Source organism: Daldinia caldariorum (assembly GCF_022478825.1).
Source record: "Daldinia caldariorum strain CBS 122874 unplaced genomic scaffold F4812scaffold_3, whole genome shotgun sequence".
Classification (NCBI taxonomy): domain Eukaryota; kingdom Fungi; phylum Ascomycota; class Sordariomycetes; order Xylariales; family Hypoxylaceae; genus Daldinia; species Daldinia caldariorum.
The window spans coordinates 2,103,018-2,127,665 of NW_025953039.1; the positions used below are offsets into that span (position 1 = coordinate 2,103,018).

At 47.8% G+C, this 24,648-nt stretch overlaps 6 protein-coding genes across 6 annotated transcripts; 5 read left to right on the forward strand and 1 right to left on the reverse strand.

Annotated features, from left to right (window-relative positions):
• Positions 1-390: 390 nt before the first annotated feature.
• F4812DRAFT_450054 (electron transfer flavoprotein, alpha subunit) lies at positions 391-1,542 on the forward strand (the record flags this gene model as incomplete). Its single annotated transcript, XM_047936048.1, has 2 exons — positions 391-702; positions 796-1,542. 2 exons carry the CDS (start codon positions 391-393, stop codon positions 1,540-1,542), a joined length of 1,059 nt encoding a protein of 352 aa, XP_047793141.1.
• Positions 1,543-1,636: 94 nt separating this feature from the next.
• Positions 1,637-3,195, reverse strand: F4812DRAFT_450055 (FAD/NAD(P)-binding domain-containing protein; the record flags this gene model as incomplete). Its single annotated transcript, XM_047936049.1, has 3 exons — positions 1,637-2,440; positions 2,492-2,950; positions 3,043-3,195. The coding sequence occupies 3 exons, from the start codon at positions 3,193-3,195 to the stop codon at positions 1,637-1,639; spliced, it is 1,416 nt and encodes a 471-aa protein (XP_047793142.1).
• Positions 3,196-3,448: 253 nt separating this feature from the next.
• On the forward strand, positions 3,449-6,622 carry F4812DRAFT_419151 (uncharacterized protein). Its single transcript, XM_047933317.1, has 3 exons — positions 3,449-4,231; positions 4,314-4,509; positions 4,598-6,622. Exons 1-3 carry the CDS (start codon positions 4,071-4,073, stop codon positions 6,182-6,184), a joined length of 1,944 nt encoding a protein of 647 aa, XP_047793143.1. The 5' UTR covers positions 3,449-4,070; the 3' UTR covers positions 6,185-6,622.
• Positions 6,623-6,704: 82 nt separating this feature from the next.
• On the forward strand, positions 6,705-10,738 carry F4812DRAFT_280345 (ATP-dependent protease La). Its single transcript, XM_047931006.1, has 3 exons — positions 6,705-6,733; positions 6,801-10,246; positions 10,310-10,738. The coding sequence occupies exons 2-3, from the start codon at positions 7,079-7,081 to the stop codon at positions 10,463-10,465; spliced, it is 3,324 nt and encodes a 1,107-aa protein (XP_047793144.1). The 5' UTR covers positions 6,705-6,733; positions 6,801-7,078; the 3' UTR covers positions 10,466-10,738.
• Positions 10,739-15,503: 4,765 nt separating this feature from the next.
• F4812DRAFT_456843 (uncharacterized protein) lies at positions 15,504-18,270 on the forward strand (the record flags this gene model as incomplete). Its single annotated transcript, XM_047937058.1, has 2 exons — positions 15,504-16,448; positions 16,504-18,270. 2 exons carry the CDS (start codon positions 15,504-15,506, stop codon positions 18,268-18,270), a joined length of 2,712 nt encoding a protein of 903 aa, XP_047793145.1.
• A 3,448-nt stretch (positions 18,271-21,718) lies between these two features.
• Positions 21,719-23,980, forward strand: F4812DRAFT_419163 (uncharacterized protein). Its single transcript, XM_047933318.1, has 2 exons — positions 21,719-22,291; positions 22,351-23,980. Exons 1-2 carry the CDS (start codon positions 21,997-21,999, stop codon positions 23,481-23,483), a joined length of 1,428 nt encoding a protein of 475 aa, XP_047793146.1. The 5' UTR covers positions 21,719-21,996; the 3' UTR covers positions 23,484-23,980.
• Positions 23,981-24,648: the final 668 nt, after the last annotated feature.

Here is a 24,648-nt window from a genome sequence, read left to right on the forward strand (position 1 = left end):
AGAGGAACCAACTGGCAAGCTGGAAAAGAGGTTAGCGAATTTGCCTTGTCAGCTTTTTTGGTCTTGATCTTGGTCCAAGCGTCAATTTAGAAAAAAAGAAAAGGATGGGTAACCGATAGGTAGCACGTGATGAATCTTAAGTAATACTGCACAGCTGCATTAGCTTATGCATGTGTATAGATACCTAGGTGGGTGGGTACTTGTGAAGAGAGTTCCGTTACCGGGTCCGAATACAAGCGCTACCTTACCTTACCCTAGGTATTCTTACCTCGGTGGGAAGGCCGTGAACAACCGAATTCAAGAACTGCAGCAGGCTGGTTTCCGCTGTGCGAAACTCGCCAAATTCCAGTCGCAATAACCAAAAAAATAAAAAACCAAAAAAACCACACAATGCTTTTCTCTACAGCGACTCGGACAGTTCTTAGAGGCGTCAGCAGCGTGCCGCGCTCTACTTCTGCGTTTTCAAGTCCCTTCAATAGCCCTTCGGCCCTTCGAAGATTATTATCGTCATTGGCTATTCTAGAACAGCGCGATGGAAAGCTAAACCACGGTTCTTTGAGTGCGATTACGGCCGCTAGGAAGCTCGGGGGCTCGATACATGGGTTCGTCGCCGGAAGCAATATTAAGCCCGTAGCAGAAGAGGCGGCAAAGGTAGAAGGTGTCGAAAAGATAATCGCGGTGGATAACGCTGCTTACGACAAGGTAGGCGAACGCGCCTCGACTTTTATTATTATTTTTTTTTAAAAAAAAAAATCAAGTATGAGGGCTAGCTGGCTAACGACTTTCCACTTCCAGGGTCTCCCAGAGAACTTTGCGCCGCTATTAGTCGAGAACATCAAGAAGGGCGGTTACACGCATATCATAGCAGGACACACCGCATTCGGAAAGAGTTTATTACCGCGAGTCGCCGCGCTTCTTGACTCCCAGCAAATATCAGACATAACCGCCATTGAAAACGAGAACACCTTCGTACGTCCGATCTACGCTGGCAACGCCATTGCGACCGTCGAGTCCTCCGACCCCATTAAGCTTATTACTATCCGCGGCACAGCATTCCCTGCTGCGGAAGCGCAAGGTGGCTCCGCGACGATAGAAGATGGCGTAGACCCTAACGTGGAAATCTCTGTAGAATGGGTTTCTGAAGATCTGGCCAAATCCGATAGGCCAGACTTGGCGACGGCCGGTAAAGTGGTCTCCGGAGGCAGAGGTCTAAAATCGAAGGATGAGTTCGACAAGATCATGCTCCCGCTCGCGGACTCGTTGGGCGCCGCAGTTGGCGCTTCTCGTGCCGCAGTAGATAGCGGCTACGCCGACAACAGTTTACAAGTTGGTCAAACTGGTAAGGTCGTTGCTCCTCAGCTATACCTCGCCGTCGGAATTTCCGGTGCGATCCAGCATCTGGCGGGTATGAAGGACAGCAAGGTGATCGCAGCAATTAACAAAGATGCCGAGGCACCGATATTCCAAGTAGCAGACGTGGGGTTAGTCGGTGATTTATTCGAAAAGGTCCCCGAGTTAACGGAGAAGTTGAAGAGCTCGTAAGTGTATATAAGCTGGGTTAGATGCCTACCTAACCTAAGGTATATAAATACATTTTTTTTTACAATCGCCCGCGAGGGTATCTATCTTTCTAGGTCTAATTTTCAGCAGCAGCTATCATCTCCGTTATGCTCGTGAACTTCTCCCGTTGTTTTCCTAGTGGTAAACCCCGCTCTCTTTCCGCCCTGTCTATCTTTTGCCAGTCGTCCCACTGGATAACCCTGCATTTGCCGTGCTCTACCCCTGCCCGTAAGGCTTCCCAACCAGAGCTGCTTTCTCCTTGAAGGAATGGGGCACCGGTATACCAGTCAGAGATAATTGCATTCGCAGTAGAAAACGCGTCCTCCATAGTCGACGCAATAACGCCTGTTGGGCCTCTCTTCACCCAGCCAGCGCAGTAAAGTCCAGGTAGACGTCTTAGACGCTCAGTATTTTCGTTGTCTCTTACTCCTAATACTCGTCCCGTTCCGTCATTGTTTATAACGCCCTTCCTTTCGTCAAACGAGATACCTGCTTCGTCAAAACCAGGAAGAGCAACAGATTTATAACCAATAGAACGAAATGCTATAGAAGAGGGAATTGTCACTTTCTTACCAGTCCCAACGACACTTGAGGACGGGTCGTAGCGTGAGGCTAGCGAGGTTCGTTCAAACACTGTGCTTCTTATCTTTCCATCAGGTCGACCAAGGAATTCGGTTGGAGATAAGCAAAAGTCCAGAGACCACGACTTAGCAGCCTCATCCAATTGAGTTACCGAACCTTTCACCATCATTTCCATAAGCCTCTTCGGAGCTCGGGGTAGCTTCGAAATCTGATTCGGGATAAGCGACATATCGACGTCGTGAAAAGCAACCCCTCGAAGTTTCATCAACTCTCGTACTTCCTTAATGGTGAAGGCGACCTAAAAGAGCAATTAATAATTGAAGATCTCATCTGTTCCATGAAAACTTACCTGCATTGGTCCTCTTCTTCCCACGACGTGAACCCGTTTAATGCGGCTCTTTAGCAGAGTCTCGAGGGCAGCCTCGGTTATATCTGTCTTTCGTAATACGTCTACATCCTCCAAGAGCATTCTAGCAACGTCAAGCGCGACATTGCCTTGGCCAATGATAACAGCCTCCTCTCCTTGGGTGAGATCTGGTGCTAAATCTGCGTATTCCGGCAAACCATTATACCAGCCAACAAACTCGCGGGCCGCGTAGATACCCTGCAGCTCAGATTCGCCAGGGATCCCAAGCTGCTTATCTTCAGATGCACCATAGGCGAATACAATAGCATCGTAATGGTTCATCATAGAAGCCAGCGGGATCGTGCAGCCACCAAAATGACCGCCAGCGTTGCCGATAGAGACATTTCCAATGAAGGTGAAGTTGAGATACATTCCAACTTCTTCAAATTTTTTTTGGCATTTCTAAAAAATCATGAGTTATTAAATACTGTCCATTATTAGATTGATAGACAGGTACCTAGATATATATGTAGCGTAATTGATTTAATTCGTACCTTGACTTCGGGATGATCCGGTGCAACGCCAAATCTCACTAGACCATACGGCACAGGCAGGGCCTCGAACATATCAACCTTAGTACTCGGGACCTTGCTCATGACCCGGTATGCCGTGTAGAAGCCGGCCGGGCCGGAGCCAACTATGGCCATTCGGAGGGACCTGTCACGTCGGCTTTCTGTCGAATAACGTGATATTCTTCCAGTGGTAAGGGACACAGCAGTTCTGTGCCGACAAGTTGCGTAGAGCCATGAGTTTACTAGAGGCCTCATGGTGTTTTGTACAAATTAATAGATGAATAAGAAAATGTTTGTTATTGCATCTGTTAAGATTTTGAAGTTTTGTCTGTATTATATATTATGTATTAAAACAATTAACCAACGCGGGCGAGAATTATCAAAATGACGTCGAATTGAAAATTCGGGTTGTTTGTCTCGGTATTCCGAGGTCCGACATCGCCGCCAGCAAGCCGCCGGCTGATTACTAAATAACCCAACGGAGGTCAAAATACCGGGCGAGTTCCAATCTACCTAACTACCTTAGGTACATGTAAATGGACTTATATCAGTGCCTTAGGTAATCGTGGAGTTGAAAACACCTTAATCAAAATTGGGACATCGCTGAAAATATGTAATTTAGTAAAATATTATCAAAAGGGAAGCCGCATTGCGTTCCCGTCGGTTGGGTACCAATAAGGATGTATTCTGGTTATTCTGCCGCCTGTTGCCGTGGAAACGCCAACTTCCCGGTTTCTCGCCCACAATGATACACAACGATACATAACGATACACAATCCCAGTCGTTACAACCTAGTCATTCGTTATTGTACCTGCGTGTGTTGTATGCATACCTCTAACCTACACATCCCACTTCTTTCCCCACACCAATGGCGCTCCCAGCTCTTTCGCAATCATAAGATCACGTATTCCAGTTTTTTTTTTCTACCGACGATCCAATCCCGCTCTCATACTCCCATACCTATGAATGTCTCTCAGTCCCGCCAGTTAAAGTGAGACCGTCCGCAGATATGGGTGCTCAGCAACCCTACATGTACGATGCCGAAAGGCGCGACTCTCGATCCCCCGAAAAACCATTCGATCCAAAGGCTATCACGAGAGCAAGCTGGGAACCGCAACCTAAGAGAAAGAAGCAGAAAGGGCCCTTCTTAGCCTTTAACAGACACCCTGAGTAAGTCAAACTCGATTAAAAGAATTCATGTCTTATACGCACGAGTAACAGTCAAGCTAATCGACTACCTAATCTTCTAAAGTGCGCATGTGGTGCCGACTGGCCGCACCTCGATGTTCAAACCTATGAGCAGTACCACGAAGTGGTGGGTCAAGTTCATGAGATATGTTCAATTATTCCTTCGCATCCTAGAAATGATTGGAGGTGGTTGTTTACTTACCCTCATGATACTAATCACCAATGTTGATCCTTTTGTTTCTTGGGTTATGAGAATCACAGTACGTTTTATACACATTTCTGTACCTTGGGTAACCTACCTAAGGTTAGGTATTCATATGGACATTCTTTGCTTACACCGATATTTAGCCCGGTGTTGTAGTCATCAGTTGTATCTACGCCATCTGGCATCTCATAAGACCCGCCGGATCAAGACCACCTGGTTCGTCGGCAGCCTACCAGATGTTCGCTGCTGTTACGGACCTAACTGTTCTACCACTATACGCCTTCGGCATTATCTCAGTTGTCAACCACGGCGAGGAGTGGGAACTTATCATAACGGCTTCTCCCGTACTTACCGATTACCTAGTCCAGAGCGAGTACTTCACGCTCATCAGCGCCGGCAGCCTGCACGTCATCTCGCTTGGTATATCGATTTGGTTGTGTTTGATGTTTCGGCGAATCGCTAGTATGCCGCCGGACTTCAATCCATTGGAAGACCATCTTACTTCTCGCGTTAAACAACACAAACGCAACAAGTCGTCCGTCGCAACCAGCTACACTGCAGTCTCGGATGGCTCTGAACGCCTTGATTCACCCTTTGAAAGCTATCGCCACTCGCGACCACCTAGTATCCCCTTCATGCACACGCGCGCCGGTTCTAGAGACTCTTTTGCTTCGTCGAAGCGTGATTCGCGATGCGATCTCCCCAGCAGACAGTACCAAATCACACCGGGCAACTCCCCCCGCGATAGTGTTGCGGAACTGAAACGCCTATCCACCCCGCAAGTCGCTCAGCGTGCAAGCTATACCGAGTTCCCACTCCACGAGACCGGCGCACAGTCGCCAGCCTCCTCATCCCGGCCCAGCAGCATTACCCTCGCTCCAACTCCCTCCCCTCACCAACCCACCAACGCATCCCCAACCCGCATCGCCAAGTTCACCGAAGCGTGGTACGCCTCCGAGTCCCTTATCAACCGCACGCAGGAGCGGCAGCGGGCCCTAAACGCCGCCGAGCGAGCGCGGAAAACCAAGTCCCTGCCCCAGTTCCAATCCCAGCAGTACGAGGCCGTAAATCAGCGATACAACTTCGATGACTCGGAAGACGAACTCTCGGACCGCGAGAACAACGACATGATGCGCCCGGACGACTCCGACTTCGAGGCCGACGACGTGCCCAGCAGCCCCATCGACGTCATGGGCCACCTGCGGCCGAACCCGCTGCGGCTGAACCCGACCCCGCAGGGGCAGCCGCAGCTCGTGCAGAATAGGCAGAAGACGCCGTTCCAGGAGGCCAGCCACAACGCGCATAGCGCGAGCGTTAGCCGGGACATCGTCGACGAGAAGGCCAACAGCAACAACAACAACAGCAGCAGTAGTAATAGTAATACGGCACGAGCGCCCTCCTTCTGGCGCCGCAGCTTGATCGTGCCGAAAGGCGGCAGCGGTGGCGGGCGCAACAGGGACTCGTCGATCCAGCCGGACGGCGACTTCTACGCTAAGCCCTACGGCGAACTGAAGCCCGCCACGCCGCCCGTCATGATCGGTGGCAAAACAGCAGCAGGAGGAGGGAATCGTCAAGTCTCGTCTGGAAACGATTATGGCGACTTGGGGAGCGGGATCGCGGGCGCGTGGAGAAGGAATGTTAGTGGGAAGATTGCGGAGGAGGGGCTAGGAGGAGGAGAAGGAGTGGGGAATAATAAGTATTCTCGATACAGCATTCTGAACGATGATTAAGCAATGTTAAATTAAGTTGGGGGAAACGTTGGGAATGCCTTTGGATTGTTGGTTGGTGGAAATGAGGGCCGCCTTGGAGTTACGGTTTTTTTGTTGGATCTTCTTTGCTGGGTTCTCTGGATAGGGGATCGGGCAGGAGAAGGAGGGGGAGATGTGGACATGGCTTCACGGATGTAAGATTAGGACAAACGAAACAGAAACAGGAACAAGAACTGGAACTGAATCTCGGTCGGTCAGGTTGTTAATGTTCTGGTTTCATGGCAATGATGTGCAGATAGAAGATTTACTCGGTTGTAATATAAAGCTGTATATCCTTCTATCCGGTACAGGTGAGTTTTGCCAAATTACCTGATTACCTAACGTAAAATATCCATAGTACCTTCTAGTCTTTCTAGTGGCCACTGGGTGATAAAGTGATTAACCTATCTGGGTTAACCGCTACCTCCGGTGTCCCGCAGCTGTGGCTAGAGGCTAGAGGCTAAAGCAAAATGAGGGAGGGCAGCTTAGCAAGCGATGATGTATTTTGTTGAAATACATAGTAGGTACTAGGTATGTTTGTGAGCTCTACTTCAATTACTAAGGCGATAATCGAGGTTATCGTCTAATACCAACCTAGATTTTCAGACGAGGCGACAAGGCAATACTTGGGTACGTAATTGTTCCCTAAGGCCTAATTATCGCCATAATACATACCTACCTCCTCTCTGTAATTTAGTCACTACTCAATTTTTTCTTTTCTTATTCCATTTTCTTAATATCAGACCGGAGGAAACCCTTTTTTATTTTGTGCAAGTAAGGTAAACTTGCAAATTCGCATTTTGTACTAAGCTTCGGTCCTCCCCGGCTATACCACCCGCCGCCTCGACGAAATTTTCTCTTATAAGCTTCCTGACGATGTTGTGTCGACAACGCCTATCGCGGCAACTCGTCGCGAGGGGCTCCTCAAGCTTCGTATCGAGGCTCCGACCCTCTTTAGCATCACGACATTACTCAATAAATAATACCAATAACTTAAACGAACCTGCGATCGCGTGCTCAAGACCGACGATAGCTCCGAGGCACGGCGCTTTACTGAGGACAAACTTTTCTACTACCCCCCTCACTAGAAAAGAGAAAAAAGACAATGGATTCTTCGACGGGTCCGTGGAGCCATTATCAGAAGAAGAGGCGAAGGCAAACTCGGAGAAGAAGAAGACGACGGAGGAGTCCAAAAGTGAAGTGAGCGAAGCCAAAGGTTCTAATGCAAAGAACCAGGACGGCAAAGGCGAATCGCAGGACGGAAAGGCAAGCAGCGCGGCGGGAGGCGCATCGTCTGGATCTGGCAGTGATGCGCCTGGAGACGGAGGCCGAAGAGGTCGAAGGTCGACAGCCGACAAAGCGCTGCAGAAACCTGTCGTACCCGACGTATATCCCCAAGTTATGGCCATACCGATAGCGAAGCGACCTCTGTTCCCGGGATTCTACAAGGCGATTACAATTAAGGACCCTAATGTGTCTGCTGCGATCTTGGATATGATGAAGCGCGGCCAACCTTACGTTGGCGCATTCTTATTCAAAGATGAAAACGCAGACGAGGACATAATTAGGGACCCGTCTGATGTCTACGATATTGGTGTTTTTGCGCAAATTACGAGCGCGTTCCCAGTACACGGAGAGCAAAATAGCCTCACGGCTATCCTATACCCCCATCGCCGGATAAAACTCTCCACCTTAATACCCCCTAGCACCACCAATGAACCCAAGAAAGCTGATTCTGAGGCGGAACCTACACCCGAACCGATACCCCCTAAAGTAGAAGAGGAACCACAACAAGAGAAGAAGGGCGACGTTGTTGCGAGCTTCGAAGAGAGCGCTGTCGCTCCCAAGTCCGATTCTACGGCGGAGAAGTATGAGCCAACATCATTCCTGCGCAAGTATCCAGTCAGCCTTGTAAACGTGGAAAACCTATCTGAAGAACCGTTTGATCCTAAAAGCCCCGTTATTCGTGCGGTGACAAACGAAATCGTAAATGTTTTTAAGGAGGTCGCCTCGATGAACAGCTTATTTAGGGATCAAATATCTACTTTCTCTATGAGTCAATCTACAGGAAACGTTGTTACAGAACCGGCAAAATTGGCTGATTTTGCCGCGGCGGTATCTGCTGGGGAGCCCGCGGAACTACAAGAAGTCCTTGCTAGTCTCAATGTCGAGGAGCGGATGCAAAAGGCTCTAGTCGTCTTGAAGAAAGAACTGATGAACGCCCAGCTTCAATCAAAGATCACTAAGGATGTGGAGCAGAAGATTACGAAGCGGCAACGGGAATACTGGCTTATGGAACAGATGAAAGGTATTCGCCGTGAATTGGGTATCGAGTCTGACGGTAAGGATAAACTAGTCGAAAAGTTCAAGGAGAAGGCCGACAAGTTGGCGATGCCCGAAGGCGTTCGAAAGGTATTCGATGATGAAATCAACAAGCTCGCTCATCTCGAACCTGCTGCATCTGAGTTTAACGTAACGAGGAACTATTTGGACTGGTTGACACAGATTCCCTGGGGACAACGAAGCGCGGAGAACTTTGCAATTCAGAATGCGATGAAAGTTCTAGACGAGGACCATTACGGCTTGAAAGATGTTAAGGATCGCATTCTGGAATTCATCGCAGTCGGTAAGCTCCGAGGTACTGTCGAGGGCAAGATCTTGTGTTTCGTGGGACCCCCCGGTGTTGGCAAGACCAGTATAGGAAAGTCAATCGCTAGGGCCTTAAACCGAGAGTACTACAGATTCAGTGTAGGTGGTCTTACAGATGTGGCTGAAATTAAAGGTCATCGACGAACGTATGTCGGTGCCCTCCCTGGACGAGTCATTCAAGCTTTAAAGAAGTGTCAAACTGAGAATCCTCTGATCTTAATCGACGAGGTTGACAAGATTGGCCGAGGCTACCAAGGCGACCCCTCGTCGGCTCTTCTAGAACTACTCGACCCAGAACAGAACGGTTCTTTCTTGGATCACTACATGGATGTCCCCGTTGATCTTTCTAAAGTCTTATTTGTCTGTACAGCAAATATGACCGATACTATACCCAGACCTCTATTGGACCGTATGGAAGTTATTAGACTCTCGGGTTACGTTTCGGACGAGAAGAGAGCCATCGCGGACAAATACCTAGCACCTGCAGCTAAGGAGCTCGCCGGGTTGAAGGATGCAGATGTCATTTTAACAGATGATGCTATCGATGAGTTGATTAAGTCATACTGCCGCGAGTCAGGTGTTCGAAACTTGAAAAAGCAGATCGAAAAGGTCTACAGAAAGTCAGCTCTGAAGATTGTTCAAGAATTGGGAGAGGATGTCCTTCCTGAGTCGGCAGCTCTAACAGAAGATGGAAAAGCCGCTTTAGAAGAAGCAGAGAAGGAAAAGGAAAAGGAGAAAGAGAAAGAGAACCGCGATCCGACTTCTCCCGAAGCATCCGAGAAGGAAACCTCGGAGAAGCCTCGCGTGCCCCTAAAGGTGCCTGACTCTGTTCACGTCGTGATCAACAAGGAGAACCTGAAGGATTATGTTGGTCCTCCGATATTCACCTCCGATCGTCTATACGACGTGACACCACCTGGTGTTGCTATGGGTCTTGCATGGACCCAGCTAGGCGGCTCCGCGATGTACATAGAGTCCATTCTCCAATCTGCCTTAAGACCTAGTAGTCGTGCAGGGTTGGAAATCACGGGTAACCTCAAGACCGTGATGAAGGAGTCCTCCGCAATTGCTTATTCCTTTGCCAAGGCGCTTATGGCGAAGGAGTTCCCGGAAAATAACTTCTTTGACAAGGCGAAAATTCACGTGCACGTGCCTGAAGGCGCAGTGCAGAAGGACGGACCATCGGCCGGCGTGACCATGGCGACATCGCTCTTATCATTGGCACTAGAGACGCCTGTCAACCCCACGATCGCCATGACTGGAGAGCTTACGTTAACTGGAAAGGTCCTCAGGATAGGGGGCCTGCGGGAGAAGACCGTCGCGGCGAGGCGGGCTGGCTGCAAGATGATCATTTTCCCAGCGGACAATATGTCCGACTGGCTCGAACTTCCAGAGGTGGGTGTTACTAACTCAAAATAACATTCCGAGGCGACAGTCTAGACTGACATTATCGTGCAGAACATCAAGGAGGGTCTCGAGGGCCGTCCAGCCAGCTGGTACAACGAGATTTTTGAGGTCGTCTTCCCCAACTTAGACAGGGAGCAAGCGAATCGAAGCAAGATCAGCGAATCTAAGGAGCACGACGCTAAATCCGAGGGCGACCACGACGAATAGGAGATGATGCGGAGAGTGGAGTGACGGGTGCACTCCCCATAACCCCTTCGTCAACTTGCATATTTTTCCATAGACTTTTTTTTTACAGTAATACATCTGCGGGATTGGGCCATCGGGGAGGCGTTTAGGCGGCAATACGACAACTCGACGAACCGGCTTGGAAGCTAACCCAATCATAAAATGTACCCCCTCACTCCTCACATATTTTCGAAAGCATTACAACTTGTATCATACGATCTACCCACATACTCTTCCCGTCTCATGAGCATATTAGACGGGTGGACGGGTGGCAGAGCACGGCACGCTCGCCCCCTTTTTTCCTTTCCCTTTTACTTAGGCTATCTTACAATAGTTAAGGTAGGTTACCAAGAAAAAGGAAAAAGGAAAAATTTACTGAAGGGTCAGACATAAGAAGAAAAAAAAACTATTACCAAACCCGTTAGAAACGCTAGTTAGGTGATATGTCTCATGCCATCATACCTTATATGATTAGTACGAAATGGTGAGGAAGTGAGGCCTATTCGTGATAAAAAAAAGAATAAAAGATGGAAAATAAAAAAGCTCGCGCCAAGGGGCGCTGTGTCGCTGTGGCTTCTTGTTATAGAGAACCCCATTCGAGCCGAGCGCGCATATCCGTATAATAGTCTGAGTCTTTAGCGTCATTCGTAAAAAGCAAAGGAGGCGTCGTGGAAGAAAAAAAAAAGTCGACATGTGCCCCATGCAACCTACCTGGTAGGTATGTATACATTATGCCGCGCTTCTGGGGGGAGGGAGGGACGGCGGTTGGCGCACCCCACGATTTGGGTTTGGGGTTTGATATTGGAGTGGTGGCATCATGCAACCCTGAGACATGGAGACTGGGTGGGAGATAGGTATGTAGATAGAATAGGTAGAGAGAGGGTTAGAGTAGAATTGGGCTCCAAAGCCACAAGACACGGTAAGAAGTCAATTCCTGCTTTTTTTCTTCTTTTCTGCCGTTCCTATCATGGCGTCGTTCTGTGTCGAGGGGGACTAAGTTTGCTAGGGGTACTTTGCTGACCACCTCGATTGCTCGCGTAAGTTTAGTTTAGGTACCTAGGTAGGCAACTGGCTACGTGCTCACTTAAGGATGATGATGTGCGTAGGTACTATCTATATATGCTAGGTGTATGTATGACTTGGAGCAATTGATAATCGACGGGGGGGTTGGTGTCGAGCCGGCAAGGCGAATCCATTCAGCCACGGGAACCAATGCAGGGCGAGATACGCTTGATCTTGCCGGGCGGACTCCCACACGAGCCAGAAGAGCAAAAGTTTTGGGGGATTAGGAGCGAGTAATATTTGCAGTAGATGATACCCGTTAGATCCTGTTTATTTCACCTTTTTCTCGCTTGGGATAAGCTCATGGGGATTGCGTCGCCCCAGCAGGAACCGACGACGGAGGGGAAAAAAAAAAAGAAAGAAATGAAAAATGAGATATTTCTCATGCACGAGGCAAATTTTGATGATGAGGTGCATTCTGATCAGTAAGGTCCCGAAGCAACGAGTGGCTCGGTGCTCTTGGTTAGCCATGGGAAACACATACTATTCGCGAATTGGAACCACCAACGGGGGCAGGACGGGTATAATGCAGGGAGTAGGTAATGTATTGGACGTCCTCTTATAATGGATATACGGGCATGACGATTTGTTGGCCAGTTACCTGTTATCTTCGAAGCAGTAGCCTCGCTTTTTTCCCGTTCTGCGCTGTTTGCGTTGTGTTGTTCTCCAACTTACGTTGCTTAGAGGTACCTTAGCTATCGCATGTATCGCTGCCCAATTCTAGCACCTCTCTCCTTTCCGGGCGAACGAAGGTAGGTAACAGACTACCTAGGTACACACCTACCAGGTTCTACTAAGTAGCCAAGTCGCGTGGTGCCAACGGCTGGAATAACGCGGTCTGAGATTGGGTAGCACCCGGGAGGAAGGACATACATATCTATACTATGTAGAATTGACATAGCAACTGGGGGGTTGCTTGCCCGGGTATATATCAAGTGGCTTTTTCTGAAGTAGGCAGAAGCGGATTAGGGATCGAAGCGGGATCTTGGCCTTGGGGACTAGGGGGGGCCAGCCCTACCTAAAGCTGTACTTATGATCTAGCGTAGGCTGACGACATTTTTTTCCCGGGGGGTATAAACAACACATCCATCACGGTTTTCATCGGCAGGGGTAAGCAGAGAAGACGAGGAGCGAAAAAAAAGGGAAAAAAAAATAAGGAAAGAGTCCCCGTTTTTTTAAGAATATTTCTAACTTATAAGGCATTTCTTTTCATACACTCTATGCTGATGAACTGGCTTAAGCGAACCAGTTCGTCTCTCCCTCGGGGATCGCTATTATATTTCCTACGTCATCCCTTCTTACTTTTTCGTATTATACTTCGTACATATGAGCCACTCAGTTAAGTGCCGCTTTGATGATGTACTTCTCACAAGTGTTTTAGCCACGAAGCCATTGTATGTGCAGTTCCTTTCAACTTTCGTTCGGTCCACATGACCAAACGACGATGTCGATAAGCAGATGGCTGCTGCACTAGCTTCGGGCCGGTCTTGCGGTTAGGGCAACGTTGGCAGACAAGACTATTCTCGATTTGTGACCTGTCAAGTTCGCGAGCCTGGAAGATCCTGGGATGCTAACTCCCTAGGTACAGTATGCTTCACTGAGAGTCTTACCTAACATACTACGTACGATACAGTTGTCAAATATGTATATAGTATGTTATCAAGTGATTATTTTTTCTGTAAGACTCGATACCGTTGCAATGCAAAGTCGGTGAATACAATAGGATAGCGGTGTAGGCTCATGCTGTGCGTATGTAGAGAGGATGGACTCATCCTTCAAGGGACCTCCACGTGTAAGTGAAGTCATACATATACTGCAATACTGCATGCGGCGCCAATTTTGAGAGACGTTACGGGTCATTTGTAGCTTGAACTGAGACTACTATGTAGTTGAATGTTTTTGATAATACTATGCCTAAGCGGTTATAAGATTATAATCCCTTGCGAAGAAATATATGCCAGGCGATCGAGGATAAGCCCGGGCCCATCGGGTATCAACAATACATACCTCACATGGTTTTTGAAGAACCAAGTAGGGCTAGTTATAGGATGGCTTATGATGGTATTATACGTTGATACCTACTTGCGACAGAAGTTTTGCGTATCAACTAGCTACCTCCTACCTAACCTTGTATTAATGTCTTCCCACATACGATTTCGTCCCCTAATCCCCCTTATTCCAGAATTTGACCCGGACACCCCTCATTTTGGGATCGGCCACTAACATCGTTGTACAACACATCAATGAATCATCCTGATTTTCCCGACTTGGGTTCAATGGCCCAGCAGACCCCCCACAGGCAACGAAGCAACCAAGCGGAAAGGGGACCATAGCGGCATGGCTGATTTTAGGGGACTAATAAGATATGAGAGGGTTGCTTATGTCGAATCCGAATTGGCCAAAGTAAACCCCTCCACCACTGGATTTTACTTGTAGACCAGTCCTTTAGTTGATAACTCCACAAAAGCATTACCTTGCATGTTACCGTCTGACGAGCTACGCGTATAAGTGTTTCCCGCTGCCAATTGAGGGAACGTTGGATAGGTCTCGAATAACAGTTCAACCCGCAATTGATAGGATGTCATAGAGAAGAAACGAATTGGAATATAGGAAAGAAGTAAAATGGAGCGGGGCGAATGAGAAAACGAGAAAACGAGAAAACGAGAAAACGAGAAAACGAGAAAATAAAATATTAAAGAAGCTCTAATGTATGTACTAGGTATTGTATGTATGTACATCACCCATTTTTAGTCCTCCTACACTACCTCAGCCCCGCGAGATCATGTTTGAGCCAAGCGAGACCCAAACAGAACCCCTGAGCCAATACAGTGATACAATGACACAACCCTGATCCATGGCAAAAAAGAAGGGAACCCGCTAAGCTAGCGGTACCGCTAAAAACAGCTTAGGTTAATACCCGTGGACGTTCTTGGTATTGTACATGTATGACCTGTTAGTGTAGTTTTTCTTATGCTTGTGCCTGCCCGTGCTGCGTTGTCCACCGCGGGAGAGCTTCGTTGTGTACAACTGTACAATGAGATAAGTATAGAGGTATAGGTAGAGGTATAGGTATAATATGGTAGGTACCTAAATATGGTCTTCGAGGAGGGAGTGGAGGGGGGGAAGGTACGACGTCGATGCGCCTTCGTCACTCGTTGTAGAAAGTAGAAACACCGGTCCGTCTCCAATTTCTATATTCGCTCAATTTTCTGCTCTCTTCAACTTTTCAATTTCAAATGGCTATATCGTCCTATACCCCGAAAGCGGAGGTTTCCAGGATAACTTCTGCTTTGCATATCTCCTGCATGTCGCCTACCTAGTTTAAGTCGCAGCTAGACGGAAAGGAATCATACCTCATTCTTAGGAAGAAAAAGAAAGGGAAAAAAAAAAAAGGGCTGCAGGCTAGATAACACGCGCGCATTACTTGTCGCTCATGTCGGCACATAGGAGCCGCCATCATCGTCAATTGCCAATAAGGTCTTGACAGCCTCGCTGCTGAGCATCTTTTCTACCTCATTCCACCCATTAGATGTTGGGTCGGTCTGCATTCAAGGTTGCTATGATCATTCTCCTCCACTAGTTATACGATATTATATCTCGCATTAGCTGCAATCTTCGGTTGTTTGATAGGGCCCGCTACGCCTTACCTCTTGCATCTAATCCCCCGCCCTCAAACAGATTCTACCTAAGCTGCCCCGGAATCCAATACATCTACAGGTTCAGCTCCGTTGGAACTAAGGATCGCCGCCGAACCAGAGCCTCAATTATTTTGATATCGCTGTCTCGTCCCGCAACATTTGCCCCCGCAGCTCCTCAGTCGTGGATCCATCGAAGCCTTTTGCCTCACCTGAGTGAGGTTTTCATTTGCCCTGCCTACCTAAAGTAGCAGATACTGCTAAAATAGACAAGGTCCATGAAGCTTGAACGATAGGGCTCGCCTTTCTCAATGATCGCCGCCATGGCAGCAACGGCAGATATGCCTTCGCGCGAACCGCCGCCAACATCGGACACCGGTAGACTGGCCTCCATCTTGAAAAAGTTACTTGGAAAGGATAGCACGCTAACATCGTCGGTATCGTCTGACCAAGAATCTAGGACATCTCTGGATTGTTCGCCAACCTCGGGCTTGTTGCGGAAGGTGTCGAGAAAAGTGGTTCCCGGGTTGCCCCGCGTCAAAACTTTTAAGAGGCAGCAGTCCGAGGTGAGGGAGAAGCTTGAGGCGATACAGCCTACGTCAGCGGAACGCAGGGCTGTCTCCGTCGACAGGCGATTGCGCACTCAACGTAGTCTCTCTCGCACAAACGAACCCCTGCCACGTGCAAGCGCGCCCGACTTCTTCTTCGAAGACACGCAGCCTTCCATTGGCCCTCCTACCGTGGTATCGCATGAAGTATTGTCGGCTTCTGAGAGCCCCCTCGATGAGAAACAGTTCTTAAGTCTCCAAGATACCAACAGCGTCAACAGCGCCAATCTAGATAGGGAAAACCGTGAATTACTCCAACCTGCGCCTAGCTATCTCGAAGCTTTATCGCCTGTTGATGTTCAGTCCACTACGACGTCTCAGTATGATGCAATGATCAATGACGAGCTAGAGCGGAAATGGATCCTGAATTTAAGTATGCACTTCCGAGATAAGTCTAAGAGGGAGAAGTTTTTCGTCACTTACCGCGAGCATGAGTCCGTATGGAGGCGAGTCACTATATCTCTGGATTATCGAAACGCTCCAGACGATTCTCTGGAGAAGGACCTACTCCAGATCAAGTTCCAAAGGGAGAAGAGTGCCAAGATATATGAAGCTATACGCGAAAGCCTTCAAGATATCCAGTTTTATTCCACTGTCACCAACCTGAAGTTGCAGACTACTGAAGGAAGGTTGCACGTCCATGTAGTGGAAGACGTTAACGTGGGTTGCCCTCTTGTAAACTCACAGTAAATTACTAATAATGTAATCCATGTAGGAGATCATAAACTACCCCACCGTTCGTATGATCCAGCATTTAAAATGCCGGCGTGTCAGGGAGAGAGATCTAGCGTTCGAGTCCCATATGTCGGGGTTCGTCTACAAGGTTCGTGTCGCTGGACAGACACTCATCAAGAAAGAGATTCCAGGGCCAGACACAGTGGACGAGTTCCTCTACGAAGTCAACGCCCTTAACTCCTTACACTTCTCCAGAAACGTCATTGAATTTTATGGTGTGATAGTTGATGATGAAGACGAGATGGTTAAGGGCCTACTCATCAACTACGCAGAAAAGGGTGCGCTCATTGACCTTATCTACGATTCTCAAGAGGATGGCCGTATTCTCCCATGGTCCCTCCGAGAGAAGTGGGCAAGACAAATCGTTCAAGGGTTATCGGACGTCCACGAAGCCGGGTTTGTGCAAGGTGACCTTACGCTTTCTAACATCGTCATTGACTATGAAGATAATGCAAAAATAATAGACATCAACCGACGGGGCTGTCCGGTGGGCTGGGAACCTCCGGAGGCAACTGCACTTATCGATAGCAACCAGCGGATATCGATGTATATCGGGGTCAAGTCTGACCTCTATCAGTTAGGGATGGTATTGTGGGCACTCGCGACTCTGGAAGATGAGCCGGAAGCACATCGACGGCCGCTCCGATTAGCTTCCGAAATCGATGTCCCGGATTGGTATCGCACGATGGTAGAATACTGCTTACACGAGGATCCACGTGTCCGAGTCCAGGCCTCCATACTGCTTAGGCTGTTCCCACAGCCTGTATACAGCGACGATTATGATAAGCACGATCTGCCGTCAATTTCTGTCGACGATGGAAATTCCTTACGGGAATACACAGTAGACGGCTACGAAGATAACGGCCATCCACACGTCAAAGCGGCTCAGCTTCGAGATGTCTGGCCGTACACCTCATTTAGTAATACACATGTTGCACCAACAGACTTGTCCGTTGACCAATACTATCCATCGAGGGGAAGATCCCCAGCCAGGTCATTGCCCAGCGATCACAACATGTATAGGCCGCCGTACACGGAACAACACGACATGTGGACTAATTTTATGGACCCATATACCGCTGGCCTGGAACTGGGACAGGAGATCGCCGAGACACCCAGGAGGATGCAGGCGCCGGAAGAGATATTTGAAGAAGTGCAAAGAGATCTAGAGGCGGGACTGGCTCAGATGACTGGCAACGAAAGCCAGACGAAGGTGCCCGCGTCGGTAACTAGCGCCAATAATGCGATTAGGATTGACGATGAGAATACCAAAGGAGCCTTGCCTCTACCTGTCACAGGTACAGCAGCCATTACTCTCGGTGATACCCATACAAGCAATGCTCTAGGTGAAGAGAGTAGTTTGAAAAATCCGCGGTCCGGCTCCAAAGACGACGCCCTGGAGCAGCTCGCGATAGCACAGCCTAACGAACCACCAGGGGGCGTACATACAACCACGATTCCGGTCCATTCCCAGATTGATGAAGCTATTCATCCACATGCAGATGGAGATAAAGAATCCGAGTCGTTCCAACATTATACGCACGACAGAGACGTATCGACGCAGTCAACGGCGACGTCATCTTTCCAACCACCCGAGTCCCCTCCTCAGGGTATGCCAACTGAACTGACGGGTGTTGGATCAAAATACGATCATGACGAAATTCGAAAGATGACCTTAGATGATGATTTGGGTCTTGCTACGACAACTACAGCCACAGCAGCAACGAACGTGACATCTCAAGCCTGAGAAGGTTGTATTGATATGTCAACACACCTGCGAGTAGCTATTCATGTACATAAACATACAGAAAGGCGCGAGGAGTTATGCATTGCATATGCAAATTTTTTGAAGGAAGGTTTTTGGGAATATCCGGGTGCCACGAATGTCTGCGAGCGGTGGACCATATTTTCTACGTTAGGGGGACAGCGAGTCGGGGAAAAACATTTTTGTACAATAGATAGTACAGCATTGCCATAACGTTTTTGTTTAAGCTTAACGATAAGATATTTAATGTATCGGGGACGGCGAATGGGTATGAAGTGGAAATGATGATTAGAAGATAGGGGGATGGAGGATGGAGGATGGGATAAGAGGTGGTGGGTTCTCGGGTCTAACATATTTGTACACACGTTAACATCATGTAGTTGGTAAATATATATGTCCCCCGGAGAAAACGATGGATTGGCGTCTTTGATAAGTTGCGATCGAGAGTTGTCTGTCTAAGGTATGTGATCATTACATATGTGGTGACCTAGGACTAGGTACCTAGGTAGGTAGTGTATGTGTTGATGACATGAAAGTGTATACTTACCCAACAGATCTCAGAACGGAAGTTTACACTATTTGCTATTAGTGACTCCTTACTTTTCTGGCGAGGGCAATCAGTCGATGGAGCAGGGCGTCGTCTGATGATGGTACGAGATGAGAATGTCGATAAATGGTGTAAGAGAAGTGTTGGCGATAAGTGAGTGAGGGGACGCCTTAGTGGTTTCGCTGGCAAAGCCGTGAATCGGCTTTCGGCGCTTCGTGCTTCGTTATTTTAGCAATTTGGTCCCCAGGAGACGAATAGATACCTGATATCATGTGACAGGTATACCTAAGGTCAGATAACCTCTGTTATTACTCAGACGCCAGGTAGCTTTCCTGGTCTTGCTGCTTTTCCAAATCCGAGACCTGCTAATGGTATACTATTTATTAGTGTATAGAGTATAGTGTATAGAGTATAGTGTATAGAGTAGACTCACTACTCACTTCCCCTCTGACGAACAACACTACCAGTACTAACCAATCACATCCTATAAATACCTAGGTATCGAATTGTATCGTGATCTGCTGCGATCTTGGAAAGAGGAGGTATTACTGTAGATTACTAGTGTACGGGGTTTATTACTTAAAACAGTCGCCAGCTCGATGCTTACTTTCGATTCCAATCTAGGTAGTCAAAGTAATCCACTAGTACACACAGATGTCTTAGCTACCTACCTACATAATCAACTCAACTATTCCTATCGATCGGATATGATAGTGTACTTATGTTAGAAGGCGACTCGACAAACGGTTGGCCTAAGCCTAGAGGACATGAAGAGGCTCAGCAAAAAAAAAAAAAAGATCCGCCCCAAGATACGGGGCGTATAAAGCAGAAAGTGGCGTAGTTTTTCCCTTCTTGGTACATCTATAACAATGCCAAAAGTATCCAATCAAGTCTCTTAAAGAGAGTTTAAAGTTGTTCTAGAAGATGTGGGGGTATTGCGATTATCTTTGCCCGATTAGAAGAGATTCCTCTCTCCCGGCGGCCCCACCGCGGAGCTTGCGATAGGTGCAGAATAAACCTTACATACACGTAGTGTAGGTACGTAAGTACATGCCACTTTTGTTGGGGACTGGAAAAGAGAGGGTACTACCTAGGTACCTGGTATGTAGGGCCAAAACGGCTGAACGGCCTAAGGGGATCTACATGATGTGGGGAAGTGTGGCTAGAACGTGCATGTAGCAGGATCTATGATACATTATGTACATACATAACTCAATGTTGTGAGTGATTCAATTCGCTTGAAGAATGGGTAAGTAAGATTCGCCTTGGCTCGTAGTTAATTTTACTCATATTCCGTACAAATCATGATACCTACCTCCAGGAGTAATAAATCTCGACTGCCAACCTAATGGCATCTAATTCGAAATTCGAAAGCTTGAACGAACCAATGCCGGCTACCCGGATTTCGCTTGCCAACATCGAGGTAGGTTAGGTACGTACAAGGTACCTACGTATACTGTGGCACACCAAAGTTGCGAGAAGATTGATTGGCGTAGGTAAGCCCTGCGGAATGGGCTGAAGAGGGGGAGCTTATGTCAAAGAGTTTTCCGTGGTACCTGAAAACTCCGAGCTTATGCAAGGGCCACCCGATATTTTTGAGTACCTAGCAGCCTTAGGTATGTAGGGAATGCACATTACTACTGTGTAAACTGTACAGTATGTGTAGTACGTGTAGTATGAATTTATCTGGTATTTCTTACGTGTTACACGTCTAGCGGCGGGTGCCGAGGTTAACACGAATGAAAACGCAGGTGGCGTTGATTTTCGTCTGGAAAATTATTTTGTTGTTGGCAAAAGATAATCATGGAGTGTACTATGTAAGATCCACGTTTGTGTTGTGTTTACCTTGGTAGGTACCTATGTATTGATGTACTTGGGAACTTTGGTGATGATAAACAGTGGGTCTCTAGAATATCACCAAAAGAGGAAAGACCCTTGAAGTTTCGCAGTATCTGATTGGATGCTACTCTTGCGGCTTCGAAACCGCCACTATGGTGACTTCCCCAACAATTCAACAAATTTCAAACAGCTTTTTTCAAATGACACACAAGAGATGGAAGTCGCCTGCGACAAGAAGGAATGCACAACGGATAAGGTAGGTACCTCGGAAGGACTAGGGGTAGCATTGTATCTGTAAGGTACTTCGTTGTTTTTGTGCTTTTTATCACCCCGCGTACGTGTAACACATTTTCCTTCCCTTTCCCACCACCTTTCACATACAATGTAGAACTCTCATTTTGCCTATCAGATTGAGCAAAATCCAAGAAGGGTGCAGAAAAGGGAAGAAGAAATAACAAAACAAAATAAGGATACGTACTTCGCACTGCGTAACAAGTTGATAGTCACTTATTTTTACTATTCAATTTGATTCCAGGGACCAGATGGGTTTCTCCATCTTTTCGTTATTTTAATAAGACTGGTGAATCTTTTTGTTGTTGTTTTTTTCTCTTAGTCGATAGCAGCGAACGCAAACGCAAACACATCTTTACTTAACAGTTGAGTAAATAATATAATCCATCGACCGACTATCAGACGTTCCAACGTTCCAGTCGAATGACTTTTGTCACTTTTATTCCAACAAGTACATTAAGGCATTCTTTGAGCAACAAATCATCTAAGAAGCATACACCGCTTTAGGTTCCAGCGAGATACCTACAGATACGGAGCTTCAGGAACGAGTTGGGGACAAAGTTCTTCATCGGTACCCGACGCGCAACCTAGACTCACCCTTACAGACAAGATTCATCTAGGTTTGACCGGGGTCTCGAATAGGTACTTTGAATATACCTATCCGCCACCCGTCCACCCGTCCACCCGTCCACCCGAGCTTCCATCCAAGCCTTCAGCCATCCAGCGCCCAGGGGTTTTCAAGGTTGTACTTCGTACGTCCCACCGATTGGTCCCCCATATCCACTTTGTACCTACATCCATCCCAATACCTTACCACAGCCTTTCCCACTAGGCACTCACTTACACACCCACTTCCAATAATAATAAATATATCTTTTTTAACCTCCCACATCTTCCTCTTCTCTTCCTGTTCCCCTCTTAAACCCCCCCAACCTCGTCGTCGTTCACCCATTCGATACTCCTTTTTATCGATCTCCTGGGGGCCCTTGCTGATTCAACCCTTCCATCTCAGCATCGATCGATTTGCAGCCATGGCTTCCGTCTCGACGGACGCCTCAGGGCCTGTTGCCGCCCCGGCATTTCCTGACGGCACCAAGGACTACAAGCCGTTACGATCCTCCAAATACGACTTGAAGAAACCGCATATCACAGAACTTCCTATCACCTGGAGCAACTGGTACAAGCATGTAAACTGGCTCAACACTACCTTCATTCTCTTCATTCCTTTAGCTGGATTAATCAGCACATACTGGATCGACCTCCAGTTGAAGACGGCCCTCTTTTCCATCTTCTACTATTTCAATGCCGGTCTCGGTATCACAGCCGGTACGTTTACATAAAATCATGTGCCGTAGCCCCGTTGAAAATACTGACATCCGAGATAGGGTATCACCGACTTTGGTCTCACAGCTCGTACAGAGCTTCGCTCCTCATTAAGATCTACCTCGCTGCTATGGGAGCTGCCGCTGTTCAAGGTTCTATTCGATGGTGGTCAAGGGGTCACCGTGCTCACCACCGCTATACGGATACCGAGAAGGACCCCTACTCCGTCCGCAAGGGTCTCCTGTACTCCCACATCGGCTGGATGGTCATGAAACAGAACCCTAAGCGAATTGGCCGAACAGATATCTCTGATCTCAACGATGACCCGGTTGTCGTCTGGCAGCACAAGCACTACATCAAGTGCGTCATCACCATGTCTCTCGTTTTGCCGACTCTTGTCTGCGGTCTCGGCTGGGGCGACTGGTGGGGTGGATTCATTTATGCTGGTATCATCCGAATCTTCTTCATCCAGCAAGCTACTTTCTGCGTGAACTCCCTTGCCCACTGGCTCGGCGACCAGCCTTTTGACGACCGCAACTCTCCCCGAGACCACGTCATTACTGCACTTGTCACCCTTGGTGAAGGTTACCACAACTTCCACCACGAGTTCCCGTCCGACTACCGTAACGCCATTGAGTGGTGGCAGTACGACCCGACCAAGTGGAGCATCTGGGCTTGGAAGAAACTCGGTCTTGCCTACAATCTGAAGACATTCCGCGAGAACGAAATCGAGAAAGGCCGTCTCCAGCAGATACAGAAGAAGCTCGACCAGAAGCGAGCTAAGCTAGACTGGGGTGTTCCTCTTGAGCAGCTACCTGTTATGGACTGGGACGACTACGTTAGCGAGTCTAAGAACGGCAAGGCTCTGGTCGCTGTTGCTGGTGTTATTCACGATGTCACCGACTTCATCAAGGACCATCCTGGTGGAAAGGCTTTAATTTCGTCTGCCATCGGAAAGGACGCTACTGCTATCTTCAATGGTGGAGTGTACGACCACTCGAATGCTGCCCACAACCTTCTTTCTACTATGCGCGTCGGTGTTCTTCGAGGAGGCTGCGAAGTCGAAATCTGGAAGAAGGCGAATATGGAGAAGGAGGGAGGGTTTGTGACTGACTCATCCGGTCGACGAATTGTCCGGGCTGGGGATCAAGTTACGCGGATCGCTCAGCCTCTTGTCGGTGCCAATGCGGCTTAATTGATCGACGCGTGGGGTTGATAAAATTTTAGATTAGGTTCGGAAGAATCGAGTCGCTTCGAACTAGGAAGGCTATAATGTGGGAGGTGGTAATAAAATACTACGAACACGGCTATTCCTAGTTATCGAGAGACGATGGCCTTGATCGGAAATTTGTGTACATAAAAAAGGCCACGAGGCATATAGCATGTTGAGGCAACTCGTCCTCCGGCGTTCAGAGGAAATGGGTGAAAAGGGGCTCACGTTACTATGTAATTAGGTGGGCGTTGGCGTATCACTTACGACAGACTGAATGATTAAAAATTTGGACCAAAAAAAAAAGCAATACGTTTAGTGCATTAAACATTGCATGCGGATGGGTTTTTTGTTGTTACTTTCTTGATTCGCTGGTGATGATAATTAGTATGAACTTGAAGCTTCGTGATTGTTTCTCGACTACTAGCTAGTTGTATAGTAATAGGAATGTATAATATTAATCAGAACAAGGTTTTGAGTTACTTATTACCAGGCCAGTGTACAATGCGTACCTTAGAAGATAGGTAACCTTTAATTACCCCTGAAACTGAAGTAAACTTGATATTGCTCGAACTTCCTCCATCAAATTGCCAGAAGACTTGAGGATATGATAACTTATGCCTAAACCTAAACTACGACTACATCAATACATACACACCCACGCACACATATATCACGTACCTACCTAACCTAGGTAATATATGCAGGCATATAATACCCACATGCCGAGGCATCTACAGCACAGCAGAGCACAGCACAATACTATACCATCATGCCACGCACACGTACCTAAATCCGTATACCTAACCCCTAACCCACCCCCCATAAATAAGACAAAACGACACGCGTGTCTATATAGGTACCTACCTACCCAACCTACCCAGCCATATATGGATAATGGTAACGTACCTTAGGTGCCTAACGTAAGAGGAACCAACTAAAAGTAAGACTACTCGCATTCGATACGGCAAGGTAATTCCATGCGTTCGTTATTCTCCCCTCGACTGGCTAGACTACCTAAACTACCTACCTATCTAATGTAACTACTAGGAGGTAGCTATTTAACTGGGCTCTCTCTCTTCCCAACAGATGGGGAGAGAGGGGAAGGGGAGGGGGGAAGGGGGGTTGGTTTAGGTTGGAAAAGCTCACC